The sequence below is a fragment of the Girardinichthys multiradiatus genome, chromosome 15 (genome assembly GCF_021462225.1).
Source record: "Girardinichthys multiradiatus isolate DD_20200921_A chromosome 15, DD_fGirMul_XY1, whole genome shotgun sequence".
NCBI classification, from domain to species: domain Eukaryota; kingdom Metazoa; phylum Chordata; class Actinopteri; order Cyprinodontiformes; family Goodeidae; genus Girardinichthys; species Girardinichthys multiradiatus.
Window position 1 is genome coordinate 17,664,514 of NC_061808.1, and position 21,556 is coordinate 17,686,069.

Here is a 21,556-nt window from a genome sequence, read left to right on the forward strand (position 1 = left end):
GTTAAAGTTAAAAACTTCCTTGATTATATTCTGATGTCTGAATTCGACATTAGTTCCTCCTACTGCTGCGGCATGGGTATTTCGGAGTTTGTTTAGATTTTATGCTTTTTGACAGTAAACAAACCTTCTTTGAAATATCAGTTTTATATACAGGTCCTTCTCAAAATATTTGCATATTGTGATAAAGTTCATTATTTTCCATGATGTCATGATGAAAATTTAACATTCATATATTTTAGATTCATTGCACACTAACTGAAATATTTCAGGTCTTTTATTGTCTTAATACGGATGATTTTGGCATACAGCTCATGAAAACCCAAAACTCCTATCTCACAAAATTAGCATATCATTAAAAGGGTCTCTAAACGAGCTATGAACCTAATCATCTGAATCAACGAGTTAACTCTAAACACCTGCAAAAGATTCCTGAGGCCTTGAAAACTCCCAGCCTGGTTCATCACTCAAAACCCCAATCATGGGTAAGACTGCCGACCTGACTGCTGTCCAGAAGGCCACTATTGACACCCTCAAGCAAGAGGGTAAGACACAGAAAGAAATTTCTGAACGAATAGGCTGTTCCCAGAGTGCTGTATCAAGACACCTCAGTGGGAAGTCTGTGGGAAGGAAAAAGTGTATCAGAAAACGCTGCACAACGAGAAGAGGTGACCGGACCCTGAGGAAGATTGTGGAGAAGGGCCGATTCCAGACCTTGGGGGACCTGCGGAAGCAGTGGACTGAGTCTGGAGTAGAGACATCCAGAGCCACCGTGCACAGGCGTGTGCAGGAAATGGGCTAAAGGTGCCGCATTCCCCAGGTCAAGCCACTTTTGAACCAGAAACAGCGGCAGAAGCGCCTGACCTGGGCTACAGAGAAGCAGCACTGGACTGTTGCTCAGTGGTCCAAAGTACTTTTTTCGGATGAAAGCAAATTCTGCATGTCATTCGGAAATCAAGGTGCCAGAGTCTGGAGGAAGACTGGGGAGAAGGAAATGCCAAAATGCCAGACGTCCAGTGTCAAGTACCCACAGTCAGTGATGGTCTGGGGTGCCGTGTCAGCTGCTGGTGTTGGTCCACTGTGATTTATCAAGGGCAGGGTCAATGCAGCTAGCTATCAGGAGATTTTGGAGCACTTCATGCTTCCATCTGCTGAAAAGCTTTATGGAGATGAAGATTTCATTTTTCAGCACGACCTGGCACCTGCTCACAGTGCCAAAACCACTGGTAAATGGTTTACTGACCATGGTATCACTGTGCTCAATTGGCCTGCCAACTCTCCTGACCTGAACCCCATAGAGAATCTGTGGGATATTGTGAAGAGAACATTGAGAGACTCAAGACCCAACACTTCTGGATGAGCTAAAGGCCGCTATTCGAAGCATCCTGGGCCTCCATAAGACCTCAGCAGTGCCACAGGCTGATTGCCTCCATGCCACGCCGCATTGAAGCAGTCATTTCTGCAAAAGGATTCCCTGACCAAGTATTGAGTGCATAACTGTACATGATTATTTGAAGGTTGATGTTTTTTGTATTAAAAACACTTTTCTTTTATTTGTCGGATGAAATATGCTAATTTTGTGAGATAGGAATTTTGGGTTTTCATGAGCTGTATGCCAAAATCATCCGTATTAAGACAATTAAAGACCTGAAATATTTCAGTTAGTGTGCAATGAATCTAAAATATATGAATGTTAAATTTTCATCATGACATTATGGAAAATAATGAACTTTATCACAATATGCTAATATTTTGAGAAGGACCTGTATAATCCAGAGTGGTTAAGGCCTAAAATTAAGATTACAAAACTGGATCATATTAACACTGCCATCCAGGACGGCAGGCATTATTGCACTTAGCGCTTGCTGCGATATCCCTGAACTATGGATAATTTCACAAAGTTATGTTGTTCCAAAAAGTGGCTTCAGGCAGAGAGTTAATTAATTGTTGATTATGTTAAAGACATACATGTCGACTAATATTGGACCCATTTCAGCACACATATCTAAGAGAAGTGGTCTAGAGAGTCTAAATTGGCATATAACCTTGGTGATCCATGAAGTTGCATTCCCTCCTAATTCTCCTATTAACAAGGTCTTCCAGCAGTGATGATGTATCCATCGCACAGCGTTACGCACCAGTGTCTCCACGGTATTTAAATGTTTACAGCCTACACAAATGTTATTGCCTCACACCTTGTCAAAATTTATATGTTGATCTGTGGTACACATCACCCTGGTGATCATTAGGGAGAGGAATGTGATGGTGAGAAAACTTTGAAATGTTTTGTGGACTTTGTTTTAGGATTTAAGTTGGCTTATAGGCCTTTTTTATTTCATTTTAAAGGTCCTTATGTATAGTTATGGCTCACCAGCGCAAGCTTAAATAACACTGTGGTTTTGAATGCTTATGATAAAGTCAATCTATGATTAAAGTTTGATATGGAGTGAAATTGAATGTCTGAGAAGACTCTTGATGCAGTGGGACTTCAATTCCTCACCTCTCCGTCTGCATCACCTGTTTCCCGTGTCTCCAAATCGAGCGTACGCATGAATCATAGTTTGCGTGAGGAACCACACATTCTCTCGTCAAGTTTGTTTTTTAGAGATCACAACCTTTGTGTGAAAAGTGACGTATATCAGTTTCAGGCCCATTTTGTGTGTACCTCTTATTATTTTATTCTTGGTTGCAGTTGTACAATAAAACTAATATCAGGACTTTGTTCTGGTGGAAAATAAGTTCAATAAGCATTTTCTTCCATCTGTTGAATGATTAAAAGCTTTTTTTTTTTTTCAACCCTCAAACACATATTAGCACCATTCACGGTTTGCAATTAGATATGTTGAGGGTCTTTTCTCAAAAGATCTTTTTCAGAGGGTGAGTTGTAGACGGTGTGTGGTCCAAACCTTCTGTTCCCTGATATGAAGGGGAGGAAAAGTGTCTGAGAGAGAAAGTGAAGACCGTAAACGAGAGTTGTTGACCGGAGCAGGGCCAGCTGGCCTCAGCGGCCCCTGAGGCCACCATCAGCAGCAGCCTTGAAATCGAAGCTTTGTTCTGCCAGTTTTCACCAACACACACACATAGTTGGACACACACACATACACAGCTGTACTCTGTGGTGCCTCTTGCTGATTCAACACATTTCAAAGGGAAATTCTCCTTCCTCCCACACAAACCGTCTGGACCCATCATAGGGCTGAGAGGGTGGTCAGGGTGATACCCCTGCAGAGGTGGTGGGGGTGAAGGAGGGGGGGCTCAGCCATATGCACACACAAACTGACATCCAGTCATGCATGCACACATGCTCGCAGGATTATTGTCCAAGCCACTCGGACATCTGGCTGCATGTCTTTTACTAGTCGGGCTTGCACATGCGTGGGTGTATAAAAGGCCCTTTGTGCCTGTTTTATTGCCTGGACATCCAGTAAAATATTCTGCTTTAAAGGAAGTCATAGGAAATTCCCAGTAAGGAAAACTCTACCTCATGCATAAGTATGTATATTCACCAGCTGTTACAGCATCAGGAATCATTCTGACGTACAGCAAGAATCCAATACTCCATCACTATTGATGATTATCTACAGTTGTGGGACTGAGATGGCTGTAAAAGAAAGTGAATGTTGTGTCCATTGAAGCATTGTGTTGATTTGGCCTAATGTTTTAGATTGTTATCAAAATGTCCTGGTATTTTAAAAGTGTTTTCACTCAAAGCATTATAGATCCTCAATAATACTTAACAATGGGCATGAGGTGCTTTTCCACATACTCATCTTTTTTTCTTATGACAGACTGACCTGGAGTGTTAAAAAAAGCTTAATCTTCTCATCTGACCAAAACACAGTTCCATTTAAAGGCCCAGCAGAGATAACCCAGATAACTCCAGAGATTTATCTTTATGAAGGCAGGACAGAAAAGGCTTTTTCCTGGAAGGTTATGATGCGTTTTACAGTTGACACCCCAAGACAACACCGAGTGCTTTGGAATGTTTTTTTCCTCCTTTATCATCCTCCATACTGTAAAAAGAGTCTAAGATTAACTCAGGTGCTCATCACAGTTCCATTTGTTTAAATTTTAAATTATTGCTGTAGACGTTTAAGGGAGTTGATATTTTTTTGTACCCATTTCTTGAAGATCAACACACATCAGGATTACTTGAGTGACATGTCGTCCCGTTATTCCCATTATAAAGACTGGCTAAGGGAAATGGGCTTCTGCAGAGATGTAGTAATTCTTCCCAAGCCCAACTCAAGTTTCAAGTCTCTGAGTGGCAAGCCCAACTCAAGTTTCAAGTCTCTGAGTGGCAAGTCCAAGTCAAGTCTCAAGACTCTAATGGCTGAAATCAACATTTTCCCGAATGCATACCATCTAGTGTACTTATGACACTGCCTCACTGTATGTTAGGAATTCAATCCTGTACCATTTGTCCTTCAGCCTCATTTATCACATGAACATTTAAGAATTTAAATATTCAATGTGCAAAAAAAATATACAATTCACTTATGATTTTTGAAAACTAATGGTGTAATGTTTACCCTATTAGAAATATAAATAGGCATCTATGCTCAAAGAAAAATAATAAAATGAGATTCAAACCCGTCAGTGTGAAATTTCTGATGCGATATCTCCTTAAGTTGAAATCATTTACTTGTAAGTCTACATGGTGCAAGTTCACTGATGTCTCATTTAAAATGCATGGATATATTAATATACTCCATCCCTAGACCTTACCAGCTCAACCTAGAATCCCTTTTGTGACCAAATATCCATCCATCCATCCATCCATCCATCCATCCATCCATCCATCCATCCATCAACCTTACAAAAAATGTTGTTACAATAAATTGTTAAAATAAATCAGAATGGCGGCTCTGATTAGTTCTAACCTTCATCATGCTTTTTGGACTGTCATGGACCTCAGTAATGGTGCTGGGTGCCTCATAGTATTTTCTTTTGATTCTAAAAGACCTTATTGAGCAGATAGTTTCAGGTTTTACCTTGTGGTAAAAAGTGGATAGGATTTTTTTTTTCTTTGCACTCTTCCATGTGGAGCTTATGTTTTCTTTTTATCACATCTTAACTTTTACAATTATTTCAACAGTTTACCATTTGCTTCATTTGGCCTCTCCTAGGTATAAACACCATTATGTTGTTCTCATCCAACCTCAGAAAAGAAGCAACTGCTGCCAGCTTCAGCATCTCCCCTGACCCCGTGTTGAGATTTCAGGAAAAACATGGAGAGTTTTTGAAAAAAAAAAAAAAAAAGTCCACAATCATTTGAAAGGTTTTGTGTTCTGAAAGGCTCCTCCCTCTTCCTGACCACATCAGGCCACACCCCAGCTTGCTCGAGCCTCTTCTGTGGTTGGGGCTGGCTCAATTAGAGGGTTGCCACGGGAACAGAATGGCATCTTAGCCAACGGGTGTAATGACAGGGTGAGGGGAGGAGGGCGGGGTCAGATTATAGGTCTGTGACTATGCCTTGAGGAGCTTGAAAAAGCAAAGAAACACAAAGAAACAGTGGAGAGAATGTGACAGGATATGAATTATGAGCGATGTGAGGCGGGAAATGAAAAGTACCGAAGTTTTACAAACAAAAAAATCCTGGACTTAGTGTATTTTTGGTCATGTGGGGGTGTAAGGGAGTGACTAAACATGAACCGTGTGGTTTCTAAATAGATTTTTGGTTGCTGTCTGTGTATTCACTTGTGTGTGAACGTGTGTCAGAAAAGGTGTCTCACAGCCCACATCAGGCTGCCTGTGTTTACCATGGCAGCAGAATGGAAAACATAGTGTGAGTTTTTATGCAGCTGAGCCCGGTCACCTTAACAGTTCTCCCGGTCCTCCTGTGTGGCCGCTCTCAATTTTCGAAAAACAAATATCCAGCAGCATGAAGTCTAAAAGTGGAGCAAGGAAGCTTGGAAACTTTAGGGGCTTTGTGTAGTCAAACCTTTAGGGTCTTTGTTGTGAATTTCACCACATTTTGTGATGGCAGAGAGTGGCTTTAACAGTCGAAGATCTGTCATTGTATCGGTTTACACTTGACGAAACCACTGCTGCCCAAAACCACAGTGAAACGAGTCCCAGGTTGCTTCGGGTTTGCAGAGCAACTTTCCTCTCTCATGTTGTGCTTTAGATTTGACTCAGTTTAACATGCTCTCTGTTCCATGAACAATTAGAGACCTACAAAATCATTTAGTTTAGCTTCCACTTGGCATTCCTTTTAAGTCAGTTATAAGTCAGTGGTATTTCAGAGGTGATTCACTCATTCCTCACTTCTGCAGCAGGCCTTTCTGGCTTTGTTCAAAGAAGCCAGAACAGTCTTGACGCACATTTTCTGTCACACGGACCAGAAACAGAAGAATACGTCTTTTGTGTGCTGTCAGCATGTTTGCAATCCTTCCATCGCTAATGCACAAGCTCCCCTCTCATTCTTTGGATAAATGTGACGAGTTTAAAGACATCATAGTTTCCAACATGAAGATGGTGTTCAGAGACTTTGTGGCTTCTCAAAAAATCTAACATTAACCCCCAACCAAATTCTGGAGGATTTCTGAAAGTTAATAAGTCACCACTCACCTACTCAGATTTATTTTAATGCCACAGGTTTCCTTTTAAAGCTACTACCAATTCCAGGGTTGCTGTTCATTAACTTTAAAGCACTTCTGGTTTAAACAAACTGCTTTGGCAAACTAAACATTTACTAACAAGGCTCGACTGGCTGGAAGTAATATAACATGGCTATATTATCGTGTTAATTGATAATCATCAATAGATAAACAAAATTTGACAGTGGACACTGAGCAAGGAAAGGCTTTGTGCAGAGTTACTAGGGGCAGCAGTAGGATTAATTCTCATTAAATGGCATGTAGAAAACAGTGGTTAGTGAGGGACGTAACGATGCATCCAGCTCATGTGACGAGTCTTGCATGACATCGAGTTCACGCGAATTAGACAAATTTAGACTTTAGCTATATGTTGGGGAAAACTTGGAATCTGCATTTTTGTTTTCACAAATAGTAAAAAATTCTTCAAAATGTACATGCTGTGTTTTAAAGAATCGGTATTATTGTAGAATTTTGATATGTTGAGGGGCTGCACGGTGGTGCAGTTTGGAGCACTGTTGCCTTGCAGCAAGAAGGTCTTGGGTTTGACTCCTGGCCGGGGGTCTTTCTGCATGGAGTTTGCATGTTCTCCCCGTGCATGCAAGGGTTCTCTCCGGGTACTCCGGCTTGAGGAGAAAAATTGCGGGGGTTCTTGCATACTTTGCCGTCTCTGCCTGGCCCCCAGCGCTGTCCAAAGAGCCATATCAGGCCTTATTGTTTTATATTTTGGTTCCGGAAGCCAAACTTTCTTGAAACCATTTTAATTAGTCCTCAATAACATTACTTTAGGCTGAAGGACTTTCTTTTTGCTCATATTCAGTTCAGTATCTGACCATAATCATAGAGATGTTACTTCACTTAATGTGTCCTGGTCATTCTGCACCTTCACTGTTTTCTTGTTTAGGTTGTTTCAAACCCAAATTTTCAGGGTTAAAAAATTAAACCTTTTCTTAACCACTTTAACAGCTGATGTTTTTAAGAAATTTCTTATGTTCACTCATAGTTTACAGTAAGTTAAGTAGTGAAATGTTTTCTAGCCAGAGGTTTTTTTAAAGTTGTTTTGTTTGGAACAAGTGACGTAATCTCTCATATTTCATAAGAGCCCAAAAGTGGATCAGATCCAAAATCAGTGAAGAAATTTATGATTTAAGATTTTAAGAAAATTATAATATAATTTAAATATATCTAATGTTTTAAACTGGTAGCTTAAAAGGTTGGTAAACAGCAGGACCGAAGAGTCATTCCTGTGTCAGGTCCTTAAGACATGACCTTTGGCATTTGTTAATTGGCTCTAGATACATTTTTAGGCTTTTTTTTCTTCCTCCACTCATACATTTTCCTATTGTTATGTGGCTAAAAACATTTGGAGGTGTGACAGATAATCACATCAGCTACCACAGGTTAACCATATTAATTTGCAACCCCACTGTCACACGGAAGATTCAGTCATACACTCTTTATCTCGTCTTGCTGGATAATTTCTTACTTTACACCTATCTTTCTCTGTAGGTATCAGTATTATCTGCAGGTGAAGAAGGAGGTGCTGGATGGACGCCTGCAGTGCACTGTAGAGCAGGGGATCAGACTAGCTGGACTAGCAGTACAAGGTAAGACACACTCATGGACAGTAAAAAAAAAAAAATCATGTGAATAAATTCCTAGAGAGAGATAGATGGTGCAAACTCATTGTTGCTTGGGTCATCTTGACTCCAATACCTTATATGGCTTCATACCACAAGGAGAATCCAGTCCACTTGAGTTCCTATGGTATCAATCCTAACACATACACACAAATATGCCCTCTTGGTGCTCTCTGGTTTGTTCCTGGGTGCAGTCTGTGTCCCAGGGGGAATGTAAACAGACTGTTAGCTTATCAGCAGCTCCAAGGTGAGCGTCATAGCATCAGGAAGACCCTTATCAATAGGGAGACAAGATCCTCCACTTGGCCTCCTTTTGTCCAACAGACAGCAGTTAGTGCTCAGTACTAGCCCTATCTACAGAATGAGCAGGTCATGGAGATGTTTATTTCCTGAGGCTTTGATGATGTGTTGGACACATATTTTTGTACTCTCATATAGTTAATATAAATACAATACAAATACTTGAGCAATTAATTTAATCAGAAAGAGTTTGTTGTGATTATGAATCTGAGAATATTATTTAATATTAATATTTTATCAAATAATATTCCGGTCTGTTAAGGATTGTCCTGTGAATACCAGCCCAGTAAGGCAATGGTATTAGGACAAAATAGAAAGGTGTGAGACGAGCTCTGACATTATTGAACAGCAAAACTCTGCACACACATGGAATGAATTCACACAATTTCTTAAAATACAAGAATGTATTAACAAAAATAAGTCAACTCAAAGTCAAACATATTTCAATCAACAAACTCTTTACTATGCTAAAACAATCCAACTAAACTACCAAGCAGAATTAAAGAATAACGAAGGCTAATGGGCTATGTACAATATAAACAAGTTGATTAAAGATGGTTGAAAATCATGACCAAAAGAGTGATGCAACATTACTATGCAATGTTATTTATGTTTGAGAACCAAGGATTATCTTGAAGGAATCTGGAAATGAAGTTAAGTTAGTCTTGGAACTAACTTAGGCAATAATCAGCAAACATTTAGACAACCCTTCACAATGCAAGATCATATAAAATATTATTTTATTAAAATAATGTTTTAAAGAACGATCTGCTGAATAAAACCAACCTTCTGGATGACTAACTCTCAACAGTGTCTCATTAGCTGCCTTTATTTATTGAAATAATATTTAAAGAAATATTATTAAGGAAATAGTAAAATATTTAGGGAGGTATTTTGGAAAAGAACCAAATCTTTCTGGAGAAATGGACTTAAGTATGCAAGCACGTGTTCTTAGCTGTTAGCAGTTAAAGCTAACAAAAGAAGCTGTTAGCCTAGCACCTGAATCAAACACACACCCTTAAAATACCGTTAATAAAAGGGTTAAATTGCATAAGGGCGGACGGAGCGTTATGATCAATCTTCTGTGTTTAAAATCACCCTTTAAATAAAGTTTGTTTTAACTTTAAAAACACACAAACACAGAACACAAAACTGAGCACGTATGCTGCAAATAGTCTGCTAGCACCAAGTTGCTGAGTTCAACACAAACAAAACCAAATTTCATAAAATGAAAAACGTTTAGATCATTTCACCCTAAATCTTTCTCTGCCCAAACCCTAACCTCCTATGTGAACCGTGCTGAAGAGGAGTTGTCCGGGCGACGACGAAGTTTGAAGAAAGCTCTGTGAACAAAAGGTTAGCTGTTTGATGGCGCGGCTCGCTCTGTCCGCTGACCAAACGGCAAGTTACTGGTGACCACGGTGATGCGTCCGTTGTCCTTCGGGAAACCACTCGGAGTCGCAGATACAGCGTCTCTGCTGGGACCTCTCTATAACACAGCTTGATTCTGTAGACCTCACAGAGAAAAGTCAAGCCAGGCTTGTACCTTAATTCCATTCATGAATGAATCTACCGGACACACGAACAGTGATTCATTCTACTTAACTCAGTGCATATGATCGATGATCGTATGACACTCTCGGATCCAGTTGAAGAGTGATGTCTGTTTGCCAGCAAAGAGACATTAGCGCGCTGTGCCTCCCCTGTCCTGGTCCCGCAGAGGAGCAGTGGAAGAGAAAGAACCATTGGAAAAGCGGGGGTTTTATACGGGCAGTGGCATCATGGGAAGTCTGCTGTTACCCCCCTTTCCCCTTCTGAAGTTGTGCTGGAAGTCGGTTAAATGCAATTTATTTTGAAAGTTCCAGAAAAGTCTGTACCGGAGTTTAATGTTGACATCCATGGCTGTGGTCCCAACAAGTTATTACAAATATATTATTATGAATTATTACTATGTTTTGCACCTAATGTTTACCCTAAATGCTTTTTAAAAATATATAAAAAATTAGCTTACATGGAGAAAGAAACTACATTTTCAGCCACATTTTTTGTCAATCCACAGAAAAAACATCCTTTATTTGTTTTTATTTTTATCAGGAATACTGAAACATTTCTGCATGAAAACATTTCCTCTCTTGTTATTTGGAATGGCTGTAATTCGTCTGACACGTTGGCATGTTAAGTTTTTCTTTTCTTAGAAATTTATTCAGCTTTTCTTAAATGCTATGGGCATTTTACAGCACTGGCTGATAAAGGCTGGTTTCAGAATTTGACAAAATTAGTCATCCTTAATGATAATTGCCCGTTTTATTACTCTTTCGCCTCGCTTCAGGTACGTGACATTTAGCTTCAAGCTATAGATTTACTGTAGTAAAATGATGCTGCTTTATTACTTTAATTGATTTTAAATGGAACACAACTTTCAAAGGCAACAAATAAATTACAGTAAAGTTATAATATTCATCTAATTTTCACACATGATGTGAAAAATTAAGCTTTCCTCAACTATATTTCATTTCAATTTCCATAAAAAGTGATCTGCCACTACTAAGTTATATTTATTAAATGTGCTACTTTGGTCTAAATTATTCTCAATGTTTATCTCTGATTTTTAGCTGACTTTGGAAACTTCACCCACTTTTCATCCCAGGACTTCCTCAGAGAGTACGTGCTCTTCCCAGTGGTGAGTCCTCAAACTTCTACTTCTCAAATAAGGACTGCATGCCTGTTCTTTTCATGCATGCACTGCTTGAAGGCGTACCTTCTTGTGCATGCCTCTGGAACACTTTGCTTACAGGCTAGATTACTACTGAAGTGTGTGGTGACGTTAAAATCATGTAGATATATTTTAGAAAGATTTTATTAATTCAACAACCAAAACCATTATGGCTGAATTTTAACAAGCAGATTGCACTTGTCCATTTTCTTCGAGACCAAGTAGTTTTGTTGTCTTCCTGATCTTCAGCATTGGTTCTCTTCTTCCCTGATGTTTAGGTTGTAACTTTATTATTGTCTTTTTTGCCATTTGGTTTTGTGTTGTCCTTGCAGAATTGGCCCAATGGGGATGAAGTGCTGGAGGAGTGGACCAAGAAAGTTGCTGAGGAGCATAAGAGTCACTGGTACTCATTGCTGAATTATAATCTGTATGAAATGTTCTGGTCAGAGGTGTACATGCAGTCTGCAATACGATTAATGTGAATTTAAACCTTTTGATTGTGCTTATGAAATCTTCTTTTTCAAGGATAGAATAATGATATAATATAAAACTTCAGAGGTTTTTAAAAACAAGTACTGGGTGCACAAGTTTGAGTTTGTTGTGGAGTTTGCTTTTGTAGCCATAAAAAAGCTTTGTGTATATTTCTGGCTGGATCATTGACCTCTTTTCTCAGCTGAATTGGTAGAATTAATTGAAATAGCTGGTTTCCTGACACAGACCTGGTTATGGGGTATTATCTATACATTTTCAGACCCCATACATGCATCTAAGGGACATTCATCCAAATATTAGAGGTGTGTATTTATATATCTGAGGCTGTACGTATAGTTTTGACCTTGTGTGAATTAGAGAAAATCAACAGCAAATTCATGTTCTTAAAATGCATTTACGTTATTTAGTGTCTGATAATTTCAACCCCACAAAACAACACAGACCATAGAAATGGTTGTGTCTTATGCTATGTTTCTATAAAGTGGAATGCCGCCGGCTGAAGCTGAACTTTTGTACATCAAGGAGATGGAAAAACTGGATGGTTTTGGCCAGGAGAGTTTTCCTGCAAAGGTGGCTATATTACAACAAAAAATATGGGAAAACGTTTTTTTTAGTAAAACTATTTGCATGTATTATTATTTAATTTCCTTTTTTCCAACAGGACAACTACACAAACGACATTTTCATCGGCATGTCTTTTGTCGGCGTGTTTGTCAAACACAGAAATGGCAGATCCATCATGCTCCACAAGTTAGTTTCCCCCTTTTGTTATATATATATATTTTACACCGATTCAGAACCCATCTTTGAAGAAGAAGTCATGCAGCTTGTATAAATGTATGAAATTCAAGTGGGAAAATGCAATTGTCGTTGACCATTCTTTCTTTTGGATGTGTTTGCAACAGGTGGAAGGACATCGGTACCATAGCACACAACAAGTCAGCCATCACAGTGGAGATAACAAGCAGAGACGACACCATCAATTTTCACATGGTGAGTGTTGTGTCTGCAAGTGCTCTTGGTATTCATACACAAACACTTCCTAGGAGCTGGAAGGTTACATCTGCAGATGCCACCACAAAAGAAAGATATGGGCGGGTTGTTATCCAATAAATGGAACTGCTGTGTTGGTTGATGTTCTTTTAAATGTTTTTTCCCTCTGTGTGTGTGTGTGTGTGTGTGTGTGTGTGTGTATGTGTATGTGTGTGTGTGTGCATCTGCAGGAGGATATGGAAATGGCCAAGTACATTGCTCGTCTTTTCACGGCCAGACACAAATTCTACAAACAAAACAAAATCTGCACAGAGTAAGTCTCGAGGTCAGCCAAAGGCCATCGTAGAACTAAGTGCAGAAACCTTTTGAAGGATATGTAATGGCTAAACATACGGTGCCGACCACATTTGTTGCTGCCGCTGTTAAAGATGTCTAAAAATCCTTAAAATATGTCAACTTTTTGTTGCAGTGGCATAATCTCACACTGAGAAATTTAGAAAGAATTATCTTTTTAGTTTGAGTAAAGTTAGGGAAAATTCAATGTGAAGAACCAATTGTTTTTAACAAAATATTCTCTGGTACAGTTATTGGTACTTCTAAAATCCATTTAAAATCAATGTAACCGAAGCTTTTCATGATTTACACATGAAGGTGTTACATTAATCAGTGTATCTAGGAAGTTTTTAATTTGTTGTCAATCCATTTTTTCCTAGGGGTAGAAATATAACGTGACACATGCCCCCATATGTCTGGCCACTAGGCTTGACGAAGATCCATATTTCCTGTATTTAATCACCATACTCGGTGAGCAAAGAGGTACAAAAAATCTTCAAATCTCGCTGTTAGAGAACTGCAGAAAAGAGTTGGAGATCCCGAGTTCGAGTCTCCATAACAACTATTACATGCTGTTTACATGCCAACTGGCTGCTTTGGAGTGATGCCAGCAAAAAAAAGATATTTACTGTCCTACCATCACAAACGTTAACATGCAAAATTTCCTAAAAGCCACCGGGCCTTAAACTGGAATGTTGTGCTTTAATCAGGTGAGAAGATTAAGTGAAAGCAAGAAAGGTTTTTGTTTGCTTTGGCATGATGCAAAGGATTAAAAAAAATCTAAATCAACACAGAAATGGTGGAAAATGTTGGGGTTTTCTAAAATTTTGAGTGTGAGATTATGCTTCTGCAATAAAACCTGAATTTTTTAAGGCTTTTTAAAACTTAAAACGTTCTTAGAAGGCATGCCAACAACTATGGCCAGGACTTTATATTCTACAAATAGTTTGTTTTTAAATATTTAGGCCTGATTTTTACTGTAGCACTTTGAGAAAGCCTTACAATGTAACATGCTTTCATCAATGAAATGCGTTATTATTTTAATATTTCATGGAACTATTTTCATGCTGAATCATCCTTTATGTTTAGGCCCACTCATTCTCCTGCACCAATCAGAAGGAGACCCACGTGGAACCATCGTCTGTCTCTGGTATAGTCTGCAAGCAGTAATTTTCATTTATTGCTCATTTCTAACTGTTTATAAGTGGGAAGATAAAATAAGGGACTTCATTTAGTAGGGAATGCACATTCAGCCATGGTACACCCACTTCTAGCCTTGGTTTGAATGTGTGTTGGTGTTAAAGGTTATTAAGGGTGTTGCTTCCAGTGAGACAAAGAGGGTGGTAATTTCTTCTTCCTCTTTCCAGCAGACCAGACAATGCCTTGGCTAAAAGTAATACAGAAGATGATATTACATCAGTTTGATTCAAACTCCATATTGAGGAGAAAATCATGCTATCAATTGTTTGTATTTAAATGTATTTCTCTGTTCAGCCACGGGCCCAGTCCTGCAACTTCCAGTCTGTGCATGAGCATTATCAGGACATGCAGAGCTCTCAAGGTAATTGTAAAACACAGACTCGCACGAACATATTTAGAGCAAGTTTCACTCCCTTCGTGTTACCACTTAAACCACAGCACGTCTTACGATTTTTTGCCTCCCCTACAATAACTCAAACATTTTGAGTTTAGCTAATTGTGTCTTTCCCATCAGGCGTGTGACTCATGACTGCTTTCTGTATTTTAACAGTCTCTTTTTTTGTTGGCGGGAGGGGGGGCAGAGCAGTGACCTCACACGCGCTACGCTCTTTCATTGACTCGTTCACACAGTCAGACTGCCTTATAATCCAAATTGCTTTACTCACTTTGGGCTGACAATAAAAACAAAGTGGAAAAACATTCAGGGTGTGCAACGCGGTGCGTGGGTGTGGGATCATTCTGCAGCGGGATCTCAAGCATCACTCTCTAGTTTGTTTGTGTGGACCATAATTGTGTATTTGCTTTCCTTTCAATCAAAAGTATACCGTCATGTTTTTTTAATTAACAAGATCATTTAGCTCCTGCTTGTTTCATTTAAGTTGTATGCAGTTGAAGCCAGATGTTTACATACATTGCATATACACTGTCTGACATAAAATCAGACTAAAATATTTTATTTACATTTTTTTTTATTGCTTTTTTCAAATCAAGAACTTTGCATACACAGTGATTCTGTAATTGATAGAATTGCCTTTGAAGTGTATGACTTTGATGTAACATTATTGGGTATGCTTTTTTTTGTTTCCTAATGTTTAGATCGGACAATACTGAAGATATGACACCTGTAAAATAGTGTTATAAAATAGTCAGTGTACAGCTTGTGTAACAGTGTAAGTTTGCTGCCCCCTCAAAATAACGCCACACGAAGCCCTTAATGTTTAAACGGCAGGCAAAAAAAGTGAGTACACCCCTAAGTGAAAACGTCCAAATTGTGCCCAGTCATTTTCCCTCCCTATCATGTGACTCGTTCATCTTACAAGGTCTCAGGTGTGAATAGGGAGCAGGTGTGTTAGATTTGGTGTCACTCCCTCATACTGGAAGTCAATATGTTCAATATGGCGCCTCATGGCAAAGAACTCTCTGAGGATCTGAAAAAAAGAACTGTTGCTCTGCATAAAGATCGCCGAGGCAATGAGAAGATTACCAACACCCTGAAACTGAGCTGCAATACGGTGGCCAAGACCATACAGCGGTTCAACACTGCAGGTTCCACTCAGAACAGGCCTCCCCATGGTGGACCAAAGAAGTTAAATGTATGTGCTCAGTGTCATATCCAGAGGCTTTCTTCTGAAAATAGATGCATGAGTGCTGCCAGCATTGTTGCAGAAGTTGAAGGGTCCAGCTGTCAGTGTTCAGACCTCATCAAATTGGTCTCCATGGCTGTCGTCCCAGAAGCAAGCATGGTGATGGGAGTTTCATGGTTTGGGGCTGCATGAGTGCTTCTGGCTGTAGGGAATGAATGCCAACATGTACAGTGATATACTGAAGCGGAGCATCATCCCCTCCCTGTGGAAACTGGGGCACTGCCTCTCAGGCATCCCCTATATTTTGCTGTATCCACCCAGCTCTGACCATCTTCCCTGTATCGAGTAAATAAAAACATTCCCACAGTATGATGCTGCCACCATCATGTTTCACAGTTGGGATTGTGTGTCAGGGTGAAGTGTTAGTTTTCCACGACAGATAGTGTCTTGCATGTTCTCCCGAAAAAGGTGAAAAGGGGGCAGATTACAAATTCATGCCAGCCTTTACAGATTTTAATTTAAAAAATGTTGAAGTTCATGTGTAATTTTGTTTCCACTTAAATTTATGTATAACCGTCTGATCTATCACATAAATCTCATTTAATTGCACAGATGTATGTGTATTTTTGTAAGGCACCATAAATTTATTTTATCTTTTTGCCCCAAAAGCATTTTTTAAATATATAGAAGATTTCCTTGCTTATTATCTGACAATTGTCTTTTCTGTCTTACAGACAGCATCTTCCATGAAGATCCTTACTACAAGTCGGAGACCAGTCTGGATGTTACTTTCAGAAATGGGACCGTGCCCAATGGAAGCATGTACAGCAGCCCCAGTTTGAGCTCCCTAAATCGTTCCCAGACGTTCATCCCTGCTTCGCCCATGTCGTCCAACCTCAGCATCCCGAGCAGCGAGCTCATGCGCCCTGACTACATCCCCAGCCACCGCCACAGTGCCATCATCGCTCCGTCGTACAGGCCCACACCTGAATATGATGCAGTCATGCGGCAGAAGCGGAGGATGGTCCCCGCTCACCATGACTTCCAAAGCCAGTCACTTCACAGTTTGAACATTAGTAATGCCTGTGCTTATCGCAAGCCAGAGGCTCTGGTGTACAGCCAGCCAGAAATGAGAGAGAGGGGTCCCTATCATGGCCCGGGCCCTGGCCCTGGACCTTACACTCCACAGGTAGAGCTGAATTCCTGATTTTTAACTTTTTTTCTTCACCTTCTGGTTAAAATAAACATTTTTGGTTTTTCCTCTTTAACGTTATTACAGATTAGTTACAGTAAGCCAGTGTCCCATGGGCACCATTCAGGAGGCCTTGCCAGCAGCCAGGGTCCATGTCATTCACCCTGCATTAATGGAGTCGGAGACAGCAGTGGAGATGTCGGAAGCTCCATCTCCCATACTGTTAGCACACCGGAGCTTGCAAACACCAAACAAGGAGCCAACATGGGAAATTATGCAACTACTGCTAATATGTTAAGAAACCACATGTCACGCCCTCCACCACCTTATCCTTCCAGCTCTTTCAGGCCGGCGACTAGCACGCCGGATCTTGCCAGCCACCGGCATCGCTGCATCGGGGGCAGCAGCCCAGAACTGGTCACCCGCATGGTGCAGCTGTCGGTGAAGACCTTCCAGCCAGACAGCTCGGCCGTGGTACATCAGTCTCTGCAGGAGGTTAGTGAACCTTTAACTGCAGGCGCTAAGCACCGGTCCGCCCTGGACAAGAGGCATAGCATGGAGTTCATCAGCAGCATGAGGGGAGGTGGAATGGAAGGCCTAGTGATGAAGGGGGTGAACACTGCCCTTCATCGGAGGAATACTCTCAGAGAGCATGTGATGCCATCCCACCCTCAGCCACAACCACAGCCACCACCCCAGCAGTCAAAGGAGCTTACCATGCAGAAACCTGTCCAGAATGCACCTGAGGCTTCAGTAGCGTCACCTACAACAGTGGCTTACCAGCATCAAAAGACTCTTTCCAATGCCACCATGCTGATACACAGCAGTGAGAGTGAAGAGGAGGAGGAGGAAGAGGAGAGGCCTGAACTGGATGTTCAGATCCCAGGCCTCAATGAGGACATCAGTATCAGGGCTCAACTCCAGGCAGCTCTGGCTAAACTTCCTAACAAACCCCCTCCAGACTACCCGGGCCCTCCACGAACTACTGTCAATGCTCAGATCCGTGCTCCCGGTCACAGCGCCACTCCCCACCATAACCATGATCAATCACCACACTGCAATCAAGGACCTATGGATCTAACCCAGACACAAAGTGTTGGCGGATCTGTGGCTGGGGGTGGTGCTGGTGGGACACTGATCAGAGGGGATCAGAATGGGATAAATGGAGCGGTGTTAGGTCCATCCATTTCAGAACCAGACCTGACCAGCGTGAAGGAGAGGGTGAGGAAGGAGCCAGTAAAAGAGAGGCCGGTGTCTGAGATGTTCTCTTTGGAAGACAGTATAGTGGAGAGGGAGATTGCTCAAAGGGTGAGAATGTTTTCACATTTTGCTTTTAATGATTAAGTTCTGGGTTGATCCCAAGGAAACATAATTGAGTTATGTTTTTTTCTTTCTCAGTTGCACTTTTTAGGGGTTAACTGATGGTATCAGTTAGTTTAGAGCTATGCTTTAATGTCCTGAATCCTCCATGAAAATGCAAATAATTTGTAAATGTCTTTGAACAAAAAGTCTGACCTGGGCAATACAGCTATTAAGTATTTGTTATTCAGGCAGAAAATCATCCTTTATTGGACATACGAAGCCATGCTGATACAGTTTTAAATGTTATCATCTGTTGTTTACTTGCTGGTTTCACAGCTTCTGATCAACAGTAATCTGGGTTTCAGCACATAACAAGGCAGCACTGGCCTTTGAATCCCCATCGGCAGCCAAATGCCTGCACAAATCCCTCAGATTATTCCTCAAGTTGGGCGTTCTCGTGCGGTCGAAACAGCAGTCTTGGTATGGATTTTTTCGCCTGTTAGTAACAAACCTTTCTCTGTACAGCTGACCTGGATCCAGGTTTTGTTTGAAATTTTCTCTGAAAAGGGTTTACTCCTGTCCAAAGCTGCTCATCCGTTTATCCATGTGCGGGCTTATCTGATGTGCAGAGGCAACCACCCCCCGACCCTCAAACCCTCAAGCTGTTGTTTTGACTGTCCCACAGAGGATGAAGGAGGCGTGGCTGTCTTGGTGGTTTAATAGCGTCGCAGATTAGGTGAAGTAATCCTTAGTGGAAGAAGGGACTTTGCAATGTTATGCAGAGTTTGGCTGCAAGAAAAAGAGTCCGTTTGACAAATGTAGATGAGCTCTTTGTAGGACAGGAAGCTGCAGAGGTAGGTATATAAGAAAAGGAGAAGAGAAATTTAAAAGTGGGTAGGTAAAGATATGGACAAAAGAAAACAGGAGACATGATAGGTGTAGCAAGATTTGATCCACTCACAGTCGTAAATATTTTCACGCCCAGTTCTGTTCGTGCGCATGTGCACACACAGTCCACTTGCATTTGCTGCCAGCAGCCATGACACCAGGATTTTCCTCTCTCTTGAAGACCCTGGAAAGGCAGAAGATGTCCGTGGACTCCATGAGGAGGCCGCTGATGATGGCGGCGCTCAACGGTCTGTACGTGGCGAGGATGCCAGTCGCCCAGAATCAAGCTGAGGAAGGTGCCAAGTCGACATCGGACGAAAGGGTGAAATCTCTTTAACACTATTCTGCATGTTGAAAAGTTAGAATAATGTCCTCCATGCTGATTATACTTCAACACAATGTTCTACTTCTTGGCAGTCATTGTCAGAGAATTATAATCTTGTTTTATTCCTGCTATTTCTCAGGAGAATGTACTGTGCTCAATTACAGAGCTGTGAAACAAGAAGTTTGTATCTTCTTTCTGAAACCAAATCACACAAAATGGGCTTTAGAAAAAAAAATAACTTGACTGACATCAAACTGAGTCAGCACTTTAAGCTAAATTTCAGAATCAGCTTTATTGCCAAGTTCGTACATACAAACAAGGAATTTGACTCCGGTACACTTTGCTCTTTGGTTTTGTTTTTGTATTACAGAATATACATATTTACAATTTACAATGCACAATATACACATATATAATAAAAAGGTGCATTTACAACATCTGTATGCTGTTGTTCTGTACTCTATTGAATGTTCAACAGAGAAACAGCCTGGGGGAAGAAATTGTCTTTGTGGCGGCTGGTTTTAGTGAACAGTGCTCTGTAGCGGCGGCCTGAAGGTAAAACTCTGAACAGTTTATGTGCAGGGTGTGTGGGGTCTGCAGAGATTTTAGGAGCTCTTTTCCTGACCCTAGACCTGTATAAGTCCTGGATGGAGGGAAGGTCAGCTCTGATTATTCTCTCTGCAGTCCTGATTATTCGTTGCAGTCTGGACCTGTCCTGTTTTGTGGATGAGCCAAACCACACTGAGATGGATGAAAACAGGACAGACTGAATGATGGCAGTGTAGAAGATGACCAGCAGCTCCTGTGGAAGGTTGAACTTCTTGAGTTGCCTCAGGAAGTACAGTCTCTGCTGGGCCTTCTTTCGAACAGTGTCTATGTGTGAAGACCATCTCAGGTCCTCAGAGATGGTGGTTCCTAAGAACCTGAAGTGGTCCACGGCCGATACAGTGTTGTTGAGGATGGTGAGGGGGGTGTATGGGGGTGGTGTTCTCTGAAAGTCCACCACCATTTCCACAGTCTTGAGTGGGTTCAGTTCAAGGTAGTTCTGACTACACCAGTGTACCAGCCGATCCACCTGCTGTCTGTATGCAGACTCATCACCGTCCTGGATCAGTCCAATGACAGTGGTGTCGTCTGCAAACTTAAGGAGTTTCACAGACGAGTCCGATGAGGTGCAGTCATTTGTGTACAGAGAGAAGAGGAGTGGGGATAGAACACACCCATGGGGGGCACCAGTACTTATTGATCTGGATCGGGAGAAGATGCTCCCCAGTCTCACCTGCTGCTGTCGGTCCGTCAGGAAGCTGTTGATCCACTGACAGGTGGAGGCTGGATGTTGAGCTGGGTGAGCTTCTGGTGGAGGATGTCTGGTATGATGGTGTTGAAGGCCGAGCTGAAGTCTACAAACAGGATCCTGGCGTACGTCCCTGGGTGGTCGAGGTGTTGCAGGATGAAGTGTAGACCTACAGCATCATCTGCCGACCTGTTTGCTCGGTAAGCAAATTGCAGGGGGTCCAGCAGGGGGCCTGTGATGTCTTTCAGGTGCTTCAACACCAGCCGCTCAAAGGATTTCATGACCACAGACGTCAGGGCTACAGGCCTGTAGTCATTTAATCCTAAAATGGTGGGTTTCTTAGGAACCGGGATGATGGTGGATCGTTTGAGGCAGGAGGGGACCTCACATTTCTCCAGTGATTTGTTGAAGATCCTAGTGAAGATCGGAGCGAGTTGATTTGCACAGGCTTTCAGGCATGATGGGGAGACGTTATCAGGTCCTCCAGCTTTCTTTGTTTTCATGCGCTGAAAGAGCCTGTTTACATCTTCCTCAGAGATCTTTAATGCAGGCAGAGGATCTGAAGGTAGGGGGTTGGTTGTAAAAAATTTCAAGCATTTTTTACACTTTTTTGCCAACTTTCTGTTGACCATAATCTAAAATTTCAAATCCCGATTAGTCTGTTTGACCGGTTTTTGATTTTGAGGGCAGTGAAACACAGTTTTT

At 41.3% G+C, this 21,556-nt stretch overlaps 1 protein-coding gene across 1 annotated transcript in view; it reads left to right on the forward strand.

Annotated features, from left to right (window-relative positions):
• LOC124881817 (tyrosine-protein phosphatase non-receptor type 14-like) overlaps nt 1-21,556 on the forward strand; it is a 57,210-nt gene that overhangs the window by 30,708 nt on the left and 4,946 nt on the right. The window contains exons 4-15 of the mRNA XM_047387628.1: nt 8,106-8,203; nt 11,149-11,216; nt 11,582-11,652; nt 12,224-12,311; nt 12,403-12,491; nt 12,647-12,734; nt 12,965-13,047; nt 14,157-14,217; nt 14,562-14,628; nt 16,585-17,039; nt 17,130-18,350; nt 19,414-19,554. Of these exons, the coding sequence (XP_047243584.1) occupies nt 8,106-8,203; nt 11,149-11,216; nt 11,582-11,652; nt 12,224-12,311; nt 12,403-12,491; nt 12,647-12,734; nt 12,965-13,047; nt 14,157-14,217; nt 14,562-14,628; nt 16,585-17,039; nt 17,130-18,350; nt 19,414-19,554 (2,530 nt within the window). The remainder of the gene's footprint in view (nt 1-8,105; nt 8,204-11,148; nt 11,217-11,581; nt 11,653-12,223; nt 12,312-12,402; nt 12,492-12,646; nt 12,735-12,964; nt 13,048-14,156; nt 14,218-14,561; nt 14,629-16,584; nt 17,040-17,129; nt 18,351-19,413; nt 19,555-21,556) is intronic.